We start from the raw sequence: 17386 nt of genomic DNA on the forward strand, positions 1-17386 counted from the left end.
CAAGATCTATTGATTACAATTAACTTTGTTCATGCAAAAACCCCTCTAATTAATCTTGAAAGTCTACACTTCAATTGCATCTCAGTTGTTTCATTTTACCTCAGAAATAGTTGTACACAAAAGCTCAAATCTTGAAAATTTGTTCACTGTCCAAATATTTCTGGATCTAACTGTAAATGGCATAGATAAGGGTAGATGTATAATGGTGTTAAATGTAACCTGTTAGAAACTTATGTCCATAAACCATCTACATGATTGTGTACAGTCCTCTAAAATATATTCAAGTTGATTAGTTTATCACCCCACAGTGTTCTATCCATTTTACTCACTGATACAACACATGCCCGTTATAACCAGTGGTGCTATGCTAACCGGTGGTGCTATTCACATGGTGTGCTTTCTTGGGCCATGTGTCAGTGAAAAACGTTTGGACACATGTCCGTTTTATTCCAGTATCACAGATGAGAAGGCCCCATACAAGTCTATGGGCCAGTGAAAAACACGTGTAGCACACGGATGACATCCATGTGTTTTCCGTGTTTAACATTGCAAGCGATAGGAGAAGCTTTTGATCTTATTTATCCATATGTGAAAATTATTCATAACACGGATGGAAAGAACTGACACACGGGTGACACACTGATCCAAAACACTGACAACACTGGTACCAATTTTTTAGCGACTTGTTTAAATATGGAAGTGTGTCACCTGAATTTGGCGGGACCGGTTTTCGGTCATATGGGCGGAGTTTTCGGGTGTTTGATTCACCCTTTCCTTACCCTCTGGTTGCATGCTGCATGCTGGCCGCAATATTGGATTGAAGTTCATTCTCTGTCCTCCATAGTACACGCCTGCGCAAGGCGATCTTGCGCAGGTGTGTACTACGCAGGACAGAGAATCAAACACCCGAAAACTCCGCCCATATGACCGAAAACCGGTCCCGCCAAATTCAGGTGACAGGTTCCGTTTAAATCTGTCAGCAGGATTTGCTATGTAATTCCGAGGATAGCATGAGGTAGGGGTTAAAACACAGATTTCAACAATGTGTAACATATCACAATTACAATGAATGTTTTATCACCTGATGATCATTGTACCGACTAATCAGTTACAGCAGCGTGTGCATGTTAGTCAAACACTGCCTCTTCTGGGATAAGCAGCTCACTGTCAATAGACCGTGTATATACACAGCCTGGTGTAGTCGGGGTTAGCTTTCTCAGCCCTGCTACATCGGAGAACTCTGATTGTGTCAGAACCGCTGCACCCAGCAAACTAAGTGATACATCGCTTGAATCAGGGTCCCTGCCTCTACAATATGCTGCTCTCAGATGAGGTAGCAAAAATCTTGAGACAGATTTCCTTTAACATCCTACAGCTTTGGCTTCTAAGTTACAGCTCTACATCTCTAAACTGCAGCAATAACCTCCAGACAGATGTTATCCTATCCAAGACTGCAGTAACCTTAGGGAGCTTGAAGGAGCTTTGATGCATTTGCTGAAATATTGTCTCCAGAATTGATCGGGAGATTCAATCACTCAGAGGATAAACTAACAATAGACATTCAATAACTGATGGCTGAAAGTTCAGAACATCTAATACTAGGGTAGAACATCAAACTCAGATGAAAGGAAAACCCTGAAGCCTGATGCTGACATTTTATATCTGGAAAGTCAATAAGCCAATTCCGGCGGCCTTGACAAAGTGTTTTTCTCAGATAATCACAAGAAGGGAGAACACAACAATCCCTTTATAGTTTTACAACTTCGCTTTAGCATTAGAATATTTAGATGGGATTTACATTAGATATTTGCTTTCAAGTTGCTGTTTTCTACAATTTTCATAACTGCAGACAGCCATTTTCTCAACTTCACCATAGACATGTGAGTATGACTTCAGTGGGCTACTAAGCAGCATGGTGGCTCAGTGGTTAGCACTATAACCATGCAAATCCCACTAATAACCACATCTGCCAGTGGTTTGTATGTTCTCCCCGTGTTTGCCTGGGATTCCAGGTTCTCTGGTTTCCTCCCACACTCCAAAGACATACTGATAGGGAATTGAATAGCAACAAATAGAAAATGGAGTATATGTGCTATAAAACATACATTTTATTAAATATAATAGATTAAAATACAATTTTGCTTAAATAGTAACAAGGGCTGCAATGCCAGATATAATAAATGGGAGATACTACGTATTCTATATCTTGGTGTTCCTGATGCAACTCATGTATGCAAATTAGATACAGTGGACCTGAGCCACTAACAACTAAAGTGCATCAAATATAAGGTGCTGCTAACAAGCATGCATATAAAGTATGCAAGGAAGAGTAAAAATAAAACCTTACATTGGTAACCCAGTTATAATAAAGGTGCTCCCGCTGCCCCAAAGCCTGTTTCGTGTGGTCACTTCCTCAGGAGGTGTGTTGGGAGGGGGGGTTTATGTATATATAGGTCTGACCGACCTATGAAGAAATCCCTCGGTATGAGGCAAGTAAAATGAATGACCTTCAGGTGTTGAAAGACTCATAGTTGGCACATGTGCGTTGTGAGTTCAATGCTGTGTTACAGGTGCCTTGGTATGCAGTGTCATGACGACAGCGCATGCGAAGGTGTCCGAGTGGACCGCTTGCCCTTTATTTTCACACATGATGCTTGACTGCAAGCAACGTGGCCTTGGTGCGCCTGCACGATGTGTCACTTGGTGTCTCGGGAAGCGGTCGACTCGGACACCTGCGCATGACAAGCTCCATTACTAGTATGTCTCCGCCAACCCATGAAGGTCCCACCCTTAGTGTAGCATTACCTGGACTGTGCATAATATTTCCCCCAAGAGCAAGTGAAAAGACCTGTGCTCCAGTCACCTTGAGAAGCCCTAAGTTTGATGGTTTCATAAGGAGGAGAAGACACCTTCTTTCATACCACAATATGCAGTGTTATTTATACTATGAACTACCACCACCATAGACTGTGTCCTGTTTTCCCCTTCAGTAAAGTGTTACGTTTACAAGTTCACACTTGTGTCTGCTGCTTGAAAGTGCACCAAAAAAAATCACCCAGACACCAGGTCTACATGAGCGCCCCGGGGGTCTTATACCATCTCCATAAGTGCTACATCCCGCTATTGACAATTGTGGACACGAGGGAAGTGTTTAGGGGTTCACTACAATTACTGTGACACTAAAATCCGCTGACAGTGGAATTACATCTTCCAGTTGACTCCTCTGCAAGATCTGGCACCTGCTCCAAGGCTCATCGCACACATCTTAGAAATGGCATGCATCTAGCCACAAATTTTACTCCAGTCAGATACTAAATCACATTTCTGGTGTAACTGTTGCCACCAAAGTGGCGTAAATTTTGAAGAATTTGTCAAACTCACTTAGCCATACCCCATCCCGCCACATTCATGGACCAGAAGGGACTGGCATAGACACGCTAAAAATTTAAAAAGTTTTCCACCATAATTCTGGCAAAAAAGCTTTGATAAATTGGGCCCCAAGTCTTTCTTTTGGGATGATCAAAATTGTCCGCAAAACCAATAATAATTGTTTATTAAGCAGAATTAATAGGGATTATGAATTATTTTGTATCTTAAATTATTTTGAATTTTATTAACTTCTACAATTGTTTTTTATTTCAATTAAATTCTTACACAATTCATCACAAAATTATACATTAAACAAACCATATTAAACAATCATGAGTTAACAAAAGGTTCATTTCACTGTATGCACAGCCTCAATCTCAATATTTATAATTTTGAACAAGGAGTCTATGAGTGACCGATGGTATTTGTCAAAACTACACTTTTTCACAGCCATTCAGTAAAAAACATACGTGCCCAATATGAGAGATAGCCAAAAGATATCTGACAAATGGTATCTGTCAGATGTGTAGGTTTTTCAGTTCATTTTGGTTATCATCTGGCACGATTTTTTAGGTCATTTTTTGTGTTTAGAGAAAAATTGAATAGGTTTTTCACCATTTTAAAGGGGAACCTGACAGCTGATGCATGTTTCCCATTCCAAGGGCAGCCTGTATAAAACACTGGCTGTATATCTGTATGATATGTTTGACTCTGAACTACCATGGCAATTCAGAGAAAAACATAGGTTAATAGCTGCCAGGGACCGAGCCGCAGGAGACTAGTCGAACAGGTGCCTCCCCACCGTCTTCGGTGCTTGAGCGCAGTTTAGACCTTGACCAGCGTAGCTCTTTAGCTCTTTTCTTTGGTGCATGACCGTCATCATCTCGGTCCTGGCCTAGCTGGTATCCATGGCTGCGGCCTACTATCTCCGCTGCTGGAGCTGCAGCGGTATTGTCTATCACTTCTCTTGGCACCAAATCTCCTCCCATTCTGGCGCGCTGACCTTTCATACTGGAGGCTGGTTTTGTCACACCCACCTGACCTGGGGCACTACCTAATTCTGTCCCTTCTGCAACTCTTCTTCTTGAGATTAGTTCTGCAGGTTTTATTCAAGTCTGGAGGCTACATGGCTTTGCAACCCTTTGTCTCCTATGCTCTGTTCTCCTACACATACATGGATGAAAACATATAGCCAATGCCTGATACATCCTGCCTGTGGATTGGAGAGCATGCATCAATTATCAGCTGTTTCCTTTAAAAAAATTCTCTTGAGAAGGAAATTATGTAAAATAATGGACTAACCTATAATTACCCCTTTAAAACCAGTTATACCCGCTGGTCTATGCTAACTTCCTGCAGCTAACTTGTGCCGATCATGCACACATGACAGTAGCATGAGAGACATGTGACAGATGAGGCCAATGAGGACCCTGGATTCAGTGGTCATGTGGTTGTGTGTGTGGCACATGATCACTGCAGGAAGTAAGCACAGATTGGTTGGGATCACCAGAGCTTCAGGACTGGTAAGTATAGTTAATTCTTTTTGTATTTCTTTCTTTTTTTTTGTTCTGTTTATTTCTTGTTGTTAATTTTTCTTAAACTCACAGAAAATCCCTTTAAGGAAGGAAACCTCCATTGGTTCGTCAGAGGTTAATGTAAAATCTTTAAGGGAGGTCTCACTGTATATATGTTGCTCTTCTAATGAGCAGGATATTATATAATAATGACAGCACTTTGATGTTTTTAGAGTGAGAAACAATGGTCTACTCTTCATCATTAAACATTTCCTAATTTTTCAATCATCAAATGAATCAACAAATGAAGATGCAAATAACCAAAAAGAAGTAATTGTGCATGGCTACAATATATCATTGATCACCAGTATTAAATGTGAAAGCAGAATCTTACCCAGTGATGAGGTCACATAGGGCATACTGCGCTGTAAATGAGTGCTGGTAAATCTGAAATAATAAAAAGAAATGTGTGAGGAACACTGACATAAAGCAAGAAGAAACATCCAGGTGTAATGTCAGCCGTCACGGATTACTCTAGAACAAGAGCAGGATGCACGTACTCTATATAATATTTCAATGTACTTTACATTGGAAATAGAGGCGGTATAACGCGTGCCACCATTTCATTCATTGTCTTTGAGACTGCTGGAGAAAACTGAGTAATGTACTCTGCTATCATACCCATAGACAATGAATGGAGCTGTGGAGCACATGCGCAGGCCCACTCCTCCCAGACACGACATTTCAATGCCTGGTTCTTGGCAAGTGAGGGATTCCATTGGCTAGGCTCACATGAACCTATGAGACTGGCCGGGGTCACACTTGTGAGTGTGATGCAAGAAACTCGCGCGAGTCTCCTTCGCATCAATACCCGGCACTACCGCCGGCACTCACGACCGGAGCGTGCGGCTGCATGTATTTCTATGCAGCTGCACAATCCGGTCCCAAGTGCCAGTGGCAGTGCAAAGGAATTGATGTGCAAGTTTCTTGCATCACACTCGCAAGTGTGACCCCAGCCATTTTGTGAAATGCTGCTACTGTAAAACAACATGATTTTCCCTTTAGACAAATAAAATCCAAGTGTCACTGCAACTGCTTCTTGTAAACATACACCAAGGCCTTGATTCATCATTGCCTTTGCACTAGTTGTGCCTTTTTCTTTTGGTTTAGACCCTATTGTTTATTCTGTTTGTTCCTATTTTATATGTACTCACCTGTTTTCTATTTTTTTCCATTTTGTCAACAGCCTAGCGAATCCAGATGGTTAGCTGATTCCTCAATTGTGACTTTTAAAGGGGTTTTCACTATTTTACTATGAACCTAAGAACTAATAGGCAGGTAGTTTCTACATACATCCATGCTTGTTGTGACAGGTGCCGATCTCTGATCCTGTTGGAGATTCAACGGCTTTCACAGCTTAGAAGAATAACTTAAAACATCTATCTGCCCAAGAGGGTTACGGGTTCAAATTTCTCCTGCTTTGGAGGTCACTCCCTCATTCAACTCAACATGGGAGGTGGGCATCGCTAAATGTTTTAACATCACAATTAATATGTTGCTAGAACATGACAGAGATCTTCTACAGGCCCAAAAACCCATATTAAGACTCTAGAGTCACAGATGGCTAGATTTGATCACGACCAATTAGTGTCTCACTTTCAAAACAAACTAAAGAATGTCATCAACAAAGTTGAAAAGGAAATTCTGGATAAAAAAGGAGTAAACCTAATCATGATAAGAGAGACTATGAAACAGGGAACCAGTTGTTAGGAGTCGAGTTTCCTCTGCTGCACAGGGGGAATCTCGATCCGTCTCCGCTGCGGTCTCCCATTCTCCTCCAGCCGCAGTGGAGCCTGCTCAGCAGGGACGTCGATCCCAGCGTCTCGCTCAGTCTGACTCTGTGAGAAGAGTTACTGCTGCTTCTCCAGCTTCTGCCTGTAAAGCCTATACTGGTCAGCAGCGAGTGGACTTCCCTGGGACTAAGTCCTTGTCTGCGCACACTGAGCATGCCCAGGGCAAGATCTCCCGTTGGAGATCGAGGGTCATGTGCTCAGACTCTGCAGCGCATTCTATTGGTCCTCTTGGCAGGTCTTGGAAGGGCAAAGTTTCTGTGGCCGCTTCCTGTCCTGCAACTATATAAACTGCGCATGACCGCACGGCCATGCGCTAGTGTACAATTTAATACGTGTGTTTGTTGTGAGTGCAAGTCGTTCTTTAAATACCCCTACCCTATTGTATGATTGTTCGCGTATGGAGTATGGCTGCTATCTAGGGCCCGACTTATCACTCAACGTGTCACACACGTGTCAGCGTCTACTGCTGTGACCGCCAGTGCAGTGCCACGCGCCAGTGTGCGCTTCCTGACCCACGTCTGGGTGCTTAGTGGTGCCTGCCAGCACGGCACAGTTCGCACTTCGGTGCCTTAATTATATAATTCCTTTCACACCCAGTAGCGGTGTAGTGCCAGCAAGGGTCTAATCGGACTACAATCCCTGTTGGGGTTTAGTTCGCTGACCACTTGCTCGCGCTCTATGTGCGGTACCGCGGTCCTGTGACGCAACAGGATCGCTTTCTTCACGCTGGGTGAGGTTTAACCCACGCGTGTATACTTTTGAATACCGCCATATTGTCTGTCATTTCCTAGCAGCAGGTTTCACCTGCACGGTGGACCCCGGACTGCGAACGCATCTATATCATCTCTCTTGGTGCGTTCCGCCAGTCCTAACACCAGTCTTCAGGTGGAAACGTGTGGTCAATAGGCAGTATCCACCTACCACTAGCACCTCTGATATACCAGCCACCTCTTAATAAGAACATAGTGACTTTTTAAGCTCAGAAAAAAGCAATATGGATGACGGTTCAGACGTGGCAAAAGTAGATAAAAAACGAGGCCCCAGATACACCAGAAACAACCCAACCCGAACAAAGACGAAGATATACAAATATTAGACTCTACAGATTCTCAGTTACAAATCATCAACTTGTCCTCATATATCCTTACGGAGGAGGAAAGGTCTTTCCTCAGACAATGTCTCACTTTTTCTCTTATGTTGGCTGTTGACAAATTCACTTTACTAAAAGATGCGTATCTTTTTTGTAGGAAAATTATTTTTAAGGCCTTGCACAATAGACCGGATTCTGTACCTGAGAATGCCTCAGCCATAGACAGACATATGTTTGCAGACTTACTACTGCATGAAAACCAAATGTACACGGATAGGAAAAAATTCCCACATAACTCTCGCTCACTTTTATCTCCATCTATACAGTTAGCTCCATATATATTTGGACAGAGACAACATTTTTCTAATTTTGGTTATAGACATTACCACAATTAATTTTATACAAAACAATTCAGATGCAGTTGAAGTTCAGACTTTCAGCTTTCATTTGAGGGTATCCACATTAAAATTGGATGAAGGGTTTAGGAGTTTCAGATCCTTAACATGTGCCACCCTGTTTTTAAAGGGACCAAAAGTAATTGGACAATTGACTCCAAGGCTATGTTATGGATAGGTGTGGGCAATCCCTTTGTTATGTCATTCTCAGTTAAGCAGATAAAGGTCTGGAGTTGATTTGAGGTGTGGTGCATGCATTTGGAAGGTTTTGCTATGAAGTAAACATGCGGTCAAAGGAGCTCTCCATGCTGGTGAAACAAGCCATCCTTAAGCTGCGAAAACTGAAAAAACCCATCCGAGAAATTGCTAAAATATTAGGAGTGGCAAAATCTACAGTTTGGTACATCCTGAGAAAGAAAAAAGCACTGGTGAACTCATCAATGCAAAAAGACCTGGGCGCCCACGGAAGACAACAGTGGTGGATGATCGCAGAATAATCTCCATGGTGAAGAGAAACCCCTTCACAACAGCCAACCAAGTGAACAACACTCTCCAGGAGGTAGGCGTATCAATATCCAAATCTACCATAAAGAGAAGACTGCATGAAAGTAAATACAGAGGGTTCACTGCACGGTGCAAGCCACTCATAAGCATCAAGAATAAAAAGGCTAGACTGGACTTTGCTAAAAAAACATCTAAAAAAGCCAGCACAGTCCTGGAAGAACATTCTTTGGACAGATGAAACCAAGATCAACCTCTACCAGAATGATGGAAAGAGAAAAGCATGGCAAAGGCGTGGTAGAGCTCATGATCCAAAGCATACCACATCATCTGTAAAACATGGCGGAGGCAGTGTGATGGCTTGGGCATGCATGGCTGCCAGTGGCACTGGGTCACTAGTGTTTATTGATGATGTGACACAGGACAGAAGCAGCCGAATGAATTCTGAGGTATTCAGAGCCCTACTGTGTGCTCAGATCCAGCCAAATGCAGCCAAACTGATTGTTCGTTGTTTCATACTACAGATGGACAATGACCCAAATCATAAAGCCAAAGCAACCCAGGAGTTTATTAAAGCAAAGAAGTGGAATATTGTTGAATGGCCAAGTCAGTCACCTGATCTCAACCCAATTGAGCATGCATTTCACTTGTTAAAGACTAAACTTCAGACAGAAAGGCCCACAAACAAACAGCAACTAAAAACCACTGCAGTGAAGGCCTGGCACAGGATCAAAAAGGAGGAAACACAGCGTCTGGTGATGTCCATGAGTTCAAGACTTCAGGCAGTCATTGCCAACAAAGGGTTTTCAACCAAGTACTAAAAATGAACACTTTATTTAAAATTATTGAATCTGTCCAAATACTTTTGGTCCCTTTAAAAACAGGGTGGCACATGTTAAGGAGCTGAAACTCCTAAACCCTTCATCCAATTTTAATGTGGATACTCTCAAATGAAAGCTGAAAGTCTGAACTTCAACTGCATCTGAATTGTTTGGTTTAAAATTAATTGTGGTAATGTCTATAACCAAAATTAGAAAAATGTTGTCTCTGTCCAAATATATATGGACCTAACTGTATATCTGGTTCCTTCTGTACAGACCTTTTTTGGGGTGATGAAAGATGAAATTAAAAATCATTACCCACTAATTCTTGCCATAATCAGAATATGTGTATAGCAGATAGATGTGCCCTTAGGAGCATTTAAAATAATAATTCATAATAAAAGAAGCTGACAAAAGGGGTTAACATAGTTCTCACAGTACTCACAAGTGCGTCTGCACAGGAGCACAAAGCAGAACACTGTTTGGATGTAGTAAGACACATCATTCACAAGAAGCAGAGAAAAAGGATAGCATCACAAAAAAGAGGACCAGCAGGATGATGACCAATGGCGGCCACTGGACCCGACCGCCCTATAGGCGAGCATAATAAAAAGTGAGGTTTTTTCCCTTATTGGAGTCATGTATACATTTTTCAATGCTGTCACATGAGGCTGAAAGGTGATGGCTGTAGGTTACATGGGAAAAACATTTGCTCAAAAAGTCACAAAAGTGGTAAGGTTAACAGGAAAAAAAGGCCATTTTTCATTTTATGCCAAATTCATGAACCTTGTGATCCATTTTGATAAATTTGGAGCAATAAACGTCAGCAAATACCACAAGACAAAAATGAAAAGTAACTTAAAAATACATCAAATGATGAATCAAGACCCTAAATTTGTAGATTAAATTCCCACAATTAAGTTTTTTTATATATATATCTGTACCCGCAAGAGAAATTGACATGTTGCACATGTAAAAACCACACCTCAGGTCTGTTTCCTCTGCATAAAAAAAAAAATACAGAAGGCATAAAATTTGTAAAAAAAATCCCACCCACTTTGCTGGAACTGTAACGAGTTTTTGAGGCTATGCATTTCCTTATACCATAATACGCAGATGAAGTTTTGACAAAGTCAAATACCAGGAGGCAGCAGTATTTAAAACATGACACACCAAAAAGAGACTTAGCCTCCCTCTTCCCACTTTCCATGTAGCAGAGGCAAGTAGAGTAATAGTTGTGGGGTTGATGTCACCTTTGTATTGAAAGGTGACATCATGCCTGGCTTATTAATGGAGAGGTGTCAATAAGACACCTATCCATTACTAATCCTATAGTTGGTACATGGAAAATAAAGACACAGCCAGAATAAAGTCTTTTAATGAAAAAAACAAAAAACACAGTTTGACCATTTTATTGTTTCTCCTAATCCATGTGATGCCCTCAATCTCCTGTAATAAAAGTAAAATAATAAATCAACAATATACCATACTGATTGTGAAAATTGCTCGGGAGTCCACACCATTTTTATCCTTAAAATAACCTTTTATTAATTAAATACATGTCCAGTAATTTGCACACACTGTACTAATTGTATTTGTCACTGCCTTCTACATATCTACCTACTCTATATGTACCTACTGTATGTACGATAATCCATCTCTTCTATCCTGTCAGCTCCTGCAGTGATTTTACAAAAGCCGGCAGATGAATTACCGGCTTTTATTCTATTTTTCAGGTCAATATAACAACATATATACAGTATATACCAAACGTTTGGACACACCTTCTCATTTAAAGATTTTTCTTTATTTTCATGACTATGAAAAATGTAAATTCATACTGAAGGCATCAAAACTATGAATTAACACATGTGGAATTATATACTAAACAACAAAGTGTGAAACAAATAAATATGTGTCTTATATTCTAGGTTTTCCAAAGTAGTCACCTTTTGCTTTGATGACTGCTTTGCACAATCTTGGCATTCTCTTGATGAGCTTCAAGAGGTAGTCACTGGAAATGGTTTTCACTTCACAGGTGTGCCCTGTCAGGTTTAATAAGTGGGATTTCTTGCCTTATAAATGGGGTTGGGACCATCAGTTGTGTTGTGAAGAAGTCTGGTGGATACACAGCTGATAGTCCTACTGAATAGACTGTTAGAATTTGTATTATGGCAAGAAAAAAGCAACTAAGTAAAGAAAAACAAGTGGCCATCATTACTTTAAGAAATGAAGGTCAGTCAGTCTGAAAAAATTGGGCAAACTTTGAAAGTGTCCCGAAGTGCAGTTGCAAAAACCATCAAGCGCTACAAAGAAACTGGCTCACATGAGGACTGCCCCAGGAAAGGAAAACCAAGAGTCACCTCTGCTTCTGAGGATAAGTTTATCCGAGTCACCAGCCTCAGAAATCGCAGGTTAACAGCAGCTCAGATTAGATACCAGGTCAATGCCACACAGAGTTCTAGCAGCAGACACATCTCTACAACAACTGTTAAGAGGAGACTTTGTGCATCAGGCCTTCATGGTAAAATAGCTGCTAGGAAACCACTGCTAAGGACAGGCAACAAGCAGAAGAGACTTGTTTGGGCTAAAGAACACAAGCAATGGACATTAGACCAGTGGAAATCTGTGCTTTGGTCTGATGAGTCCAAATTTGAGATCTTTGGTTCCAACCATCGTGTCTTTGTGCGACGCAGAAAGGTGAATGGATGGACTCTATATGCCTGGATCCCACCGTGAAGCATGGAGTAGGAGGTGTAATGATGTGGGGGTGCTTTGCTGATGATACTGTTGGGGATTTATTCAGAATTGAAGGCATATTGAACCAGCATGGCTACCACAGCATGTTGCAGCGGCATGCAATTCCATCCGGTTTGCGTTTAGTTGGACCATCATTTATTTTTCAACAGGACAATAACCCCAAACACACCTCCAGGCTGTGTAAGAGCTATGTGACCAAGAAGGAGAGTGATGGGGTGTTACGCCCTCCACAGTCACCAGACCTGAACCCAATCGAGATTGTTTGGGGTGAGCTGGACCGCAGAGTGAAGGCAAAAGGGCCAACAAGTGCTAAGCATCTCTGGGAACTCCTTCAAGATTGTTGGAACACCATTTCCGGTGACTACCTCTTGAAGCTCATCAAGAGAATGCCAAGAGTGTGCAAAGCAATCATCAAAGCAAAAGGTGGCTACTTTGAAGAACCTAGAATATAAGACATTTTCAGTTAAATATATAATTCCACATGTGTTAATTCATAGTTTTGATGCCTTCAGTGTGAATGTACAATTTTCATCATCATGAAAATACAGAAAAATCTTTAAATAACAAGGTGTGTCCAAACTTTTGGTCTGTACTGTATGTGTGTGTTACTCACATGTATGTATATGTTGCAACAACTCTGCTGGCATCACAGCATGGCCTCTCATCTCTTATACACCATCTCACCCACTGCTCCAGGTCATGTTGTTGTCTCCGTCTGCTGCCGGCTCCATGCTCTGTGTCTCTTGCTTTCTGCCTGCTTTCTGCATGCTTCCTGGCTGTGTGCATACGGGAGCAGCGCCGGAACTCTCTGGTTCTTAAAGAATCAGGGCGCACCTGTCTAATGTGTTCCTGACTAATTACCAAGAGGCCTCCAGTATTTTGGGCAGCTCCACCCTGTGGACTGGGCCTGTGCAATGTCTAAACTCAGTTAGTGTCCAGCTTCTGAGCTGCCAGGCCTTGCTCTGTGTTCCTCCTTCTCTGGAGGTTCTACTCCTAGCTTTGCGTTGATCTTGTCTGTCTGCCCTCCAGGAGGCTGTATATCCTGGTCTCAGTGTTTCTGTTCTAGCCTTGCCTTGATCTTGTTGTCTGCCCTCCAGGAGGCAGTATATCCTGGTCCCTGTATCTTTGTTCTTGTACCTTGACTGGTTCCATTACCTTGTCTGAACTTTGTCCTACCTCTGTCTCCTTGTCTGTGGCTTCTTTCCCTGCTGTGTCTTTCCTTATGTCCTCTCTGTTTGCTTATGCTCCGCAATCTGGCGGCTCTTTTGGCTTTGCTTGTGCTCCGCTCTCTTACAGCTTTACCTCTGCTCCGCACTCCTGCTCCTTTATACTCTGCTCTGCTCTGCTCCTGCTGCTGCAGATATCTCTTGCTGCAGCTCCTCTCCGCATTTCTTGAGGTTCCACTCTACTTAGCTTCTGTTGCTGCTCTGTCTCTTGCTGCTCTACCACTCTTATTAGCAGCCTTGCGGTTCTCTTCCTGTGTGATGAACAGGTCCCAACCTGTTCCTTCATACTTCTTTCATTCCTGCTTATATCTGTACCTGCTCCTCCTGTGTGAATAGGTCCCAACTTGTTCCTTCATATCCGTATCTGCACTTCCTGTGTGAACAGGACCCTACCTGCTCCTCCTTACACCACACCTGCCAGCCCTGTGTCTCTGCCGTACCTACCAGCTCTGTGTCTCTACAGTACCTGCCAGCCCTGTGTCTCTACAGTACCTACCAGCCCTGTGTCTCTACAGTACCTGCCAGCCCTGTGTCTCTGCCAGCCCTGTGTCTCGGCCATGCCAGCCTACTCGTATGAGTTTCAGCCGGGCTCTTCTGCCAGTTCTGCCTGATGCTCGCACTTGTCCTAGTGTTCCTGTTCTCCAAGAGAGATCCGCAGCCCCAGCCAGACACCACCCTGGAGTAGCACCTGACAGTTGCCTGCCACACAAGTCTGACCTCACCATCAGAGGAACCAGAGAAGACCAAGGCAGCTGTCAGTCACGCCCCTTCCAGGGTAGTTTGGTTCATGGCACAGTGGGGCCACAAACTCCGAGCTCACGCCCACCAGTCAGGGCGTGAGCGTGACATATGTATTCTATGTGTATATGTATATATCTATTCTAACTATTCTATTTTAACCTGTCACTCTGTGATTACACTGTACGCTGTAGATCCTTTGCCAGCTTTTAATCTATCTATCTATCTATCTATCTATCTATCTATCTATCTAATATAAACTGCTCAAAAAAATAAAGGGAACACTTAAATAACACATCCTAGATATGAATGAATGAAATATTCTCATTGAATACGTTGTAAAACACACACTCAAAATCAAATGAAAAACTCAAATAATCTAATTTTCTTAATAGGTGCAGAAACTCTGCAATATCAAAAACTCATCACATACTCATTGCGGGAACATAATCTTATATTTCTATCACTGAGGGCCCATAATATCTCTTACAGTCTCTATAAATGAAAACCCAATGAGTGCAGTGAGGTCAGCGGTGTCTTAAGTCAAGTCCCCAATACCTTGCCAGATTTCGCCATTTCTGTTCATGCACCAAATTACACTTCAGCATCGCCGCACTGTTAATATCAGAGTTGAACCTTGAAATGTAATAACGTCAGAGGGCTATAATGGCGAAATGAGACAGGATTATGATACGAACTGGCCGGCGCCATAACCCCAGTCTCATTAGAGACCACCCCAATTTATCAGGCCTGGGTTCCATCGACCGCTCTATCTTTCAGGGTTGGACAGCTAATTATTAGAAAGAACTAGTCTTTATTGAATGCCCATGACAAATATCCTTGCCAATTACAACACTTGGCAGTTGCCTGCAAAAAGTCTTATAACGCGATGCTGTGCTGAACTGTATACATAAGTGCGGGCTGTCTCATGGTATGAAGACTTTTTCTTCGTTCTCCTTTTGACAACCAAACTGCATGCTTTGGCTAATTTCAGTGAGCGTGATGCAGTAGGCCTATCACCAATGTCAGTCATTGACCAGCAGGGGACTACATTAACTGGGCTCGAGAGACAGCTCCTTGAAGTATGTGAACAGACTTGCGGAAACCTACATGGCATAGAGCGTTGAAAGCCAATAATTGCATCTATGAGTAACAATGCTTTTTTCGTCAGAGCCATTTTGACCCATACAGTAACACTACATGTTGTTTGCTTTAAAGGAGCGAAAATAGATTTCGTGAATAAGGCACAACAGCTGCACTATAAAGCTGCCTGTCAGTCATGAAAACTGGAAATATGAAAGGAATTAGAAAGTAGGAAAATCAATCTAGATCTTATTTCATGCAGCGTCCTGCTCAGCTGAGCATTCATGCATTTACATGTTTTCTTGACACACATAATAATAATAATAAAAAAAAAGGCATGGAGCGTCCTCATACATCATTCCTTCAGAAATAAACATTTTAGTGAGAAAATCAATTTATATTACATTCTGTTCACACGGAGCTGGTCTTTTCTCTAAAGCTATGTCTGGGGTTCGGTCTGAAACTTTTGAACCTCCTGAATCCCTAATTGAGCCATAGACTGCAATGACACCATCGGAATTCAGCTGTTTCTGCTTTTTCTGAAAATGTTAGTTTTTTCAGAAGGGCACAAAAAACTGATTATGTTCATGTGTGTATCCAAAATGCAGACACTTTTAGAAAAAAAACACAAATTGAGTTGATTGGAAATGAGTTCATGTCATGGCAGTGTATGCAGGGGTCCAGGCCAACACCAGCGTCTACTTCAGCTGGATGTGCATCCAAGGAAGTCCAGCTATAGAAGGGGATGCTGCGTCGTGAGACTGAGGGAAAGTGAGAATACTCATTTAATTGTTTTTTTTTAAATGTGTTAGAGATGAACATTGAACATTATTACTGGAAGGGGACTGGATAGAGACATTATACCAGGATGGGGGATATTATACCAGGATGGGGACATTATACCAGGAAGGGACCCAGGATTGAAGATATTATAGAAGCATGGGGGACATTATTATTGGTAGGGGGAAATTATTACTGGATGAGGCCTGGGATGGGACACATCATACCAGAATGGTGAATATTATACCAGGAAGGGGCCCTGGATGGGGGACATGTATTACTGGAAAGGGTCAGAAAGGGCATATTTCACTAGAATGGGGGATATTATTACTGGAAGATGCCTAGGAGAGGAGATGTTATACCAGGAAAGCACCCAAGATGGGAGACATTATTACTGAAAGGGGCCAAGGATTGGGGACATTATATACATATGTCTTTCTAGGATTTAGTATGCTACAACGGCTCATACATCTGACCAAAATGCATCTAGGGCCCAGGTCCAAATTTCAGAATCGGGGCCCACAGTTACACCTCTGAGTCTAAGGCTTCATCATTCAGGGATTCAGTATGAATATCATCTCTCATGGATTCAGCCAAAAATCATGGATGTAACTGGAGAAATACAATCTGAGCATAGTCTTAGGGTACATGCGCATGGTGTTTTTGGAGTAGTCTTTTAGAGCGGGTCTGTTCCTAAAGAACCTTAAAAATCGCTGATAAAACACAACAAGAGTAACCATCATTTTAGCTTTTTTCCCCATAAATCTATAATACAGTATGCATGAAAATAAGAATTTTTGTCATGTACCTTATAAGAGAAAATTGATTTTTTTTCGCAGACTTTCCTGTTACTGAGATAGGAGATGACAGTTGGTGCTAGAATGAACTGTTAGGCTATGTTCACACTTTGCAGATTCCACTGCGGATTTTTCCGCAGCAGAATTCCAAAATCCGCAGTGAAAACCGCAGCGCGTTTTCACTGCGGATTTATCGCGGTTTTTACTGCGTTTTCTTCTGCGGATTTTCAACTGCAGTTTTCTATTGGAGCAGCTGAAAATCCGCAGAAAAGAAGTGACATGCTGCGGAATGTAATCCGCAGCGTTTCCGCGCGGATTTTTCTGCAGCATGTGCACAGCGTTTTTTGTTTCCCATAGGTTTACATTGAAATGTAAACTCATGGGAAACTGCTGCGGATCCGCAGCAAAATCCGCAAAGTGTGAATATAGCCTAACTGTTGTTTCAGGAGAGCTTGCAGC

General features: G+C 42.1%; 1 protein-coding gene across 3 annotated transcripts in view; it reads right to left on the reverse strand.

Annotated features, from left to right (window-relative positions):
• DPP6 (dipeptidyl peptidase like 6) overlaps positions 1-17386 on the reverse strand; it is a 1887605-nt gene that overhangs the window by 230541 nt on the left and 1639678 nt on the right. For all 3 annotated transcript variants that reach the window (XM_069729746.1, XM_069729744.1, XM_069729745.1), the window contains exon 6: positions 5278-5330. In XM_069729746.1, coding sequence (XP_069585847.1) covers positions 5278-5330 — 53 coding nt within the window. The remainder of the gene's footprint in view (positions 1-5277; positions 5331-17386) is intronic.

The sequence above is a fragment of the Ranitomeya imitator genome, chromosome 6 (assembly GCF_032444005.1).
Source record: "Ranitomeya imitator isolate aRanImi1 chromosome 6, aRanImi1.pri, whole genome shotgun sequence".
NCBI lineage: Eukaryota > Metazoa > Chordata > Amphibia > Anura > Dendrobatidae > Ranitomeya > Ranitomeya imitator.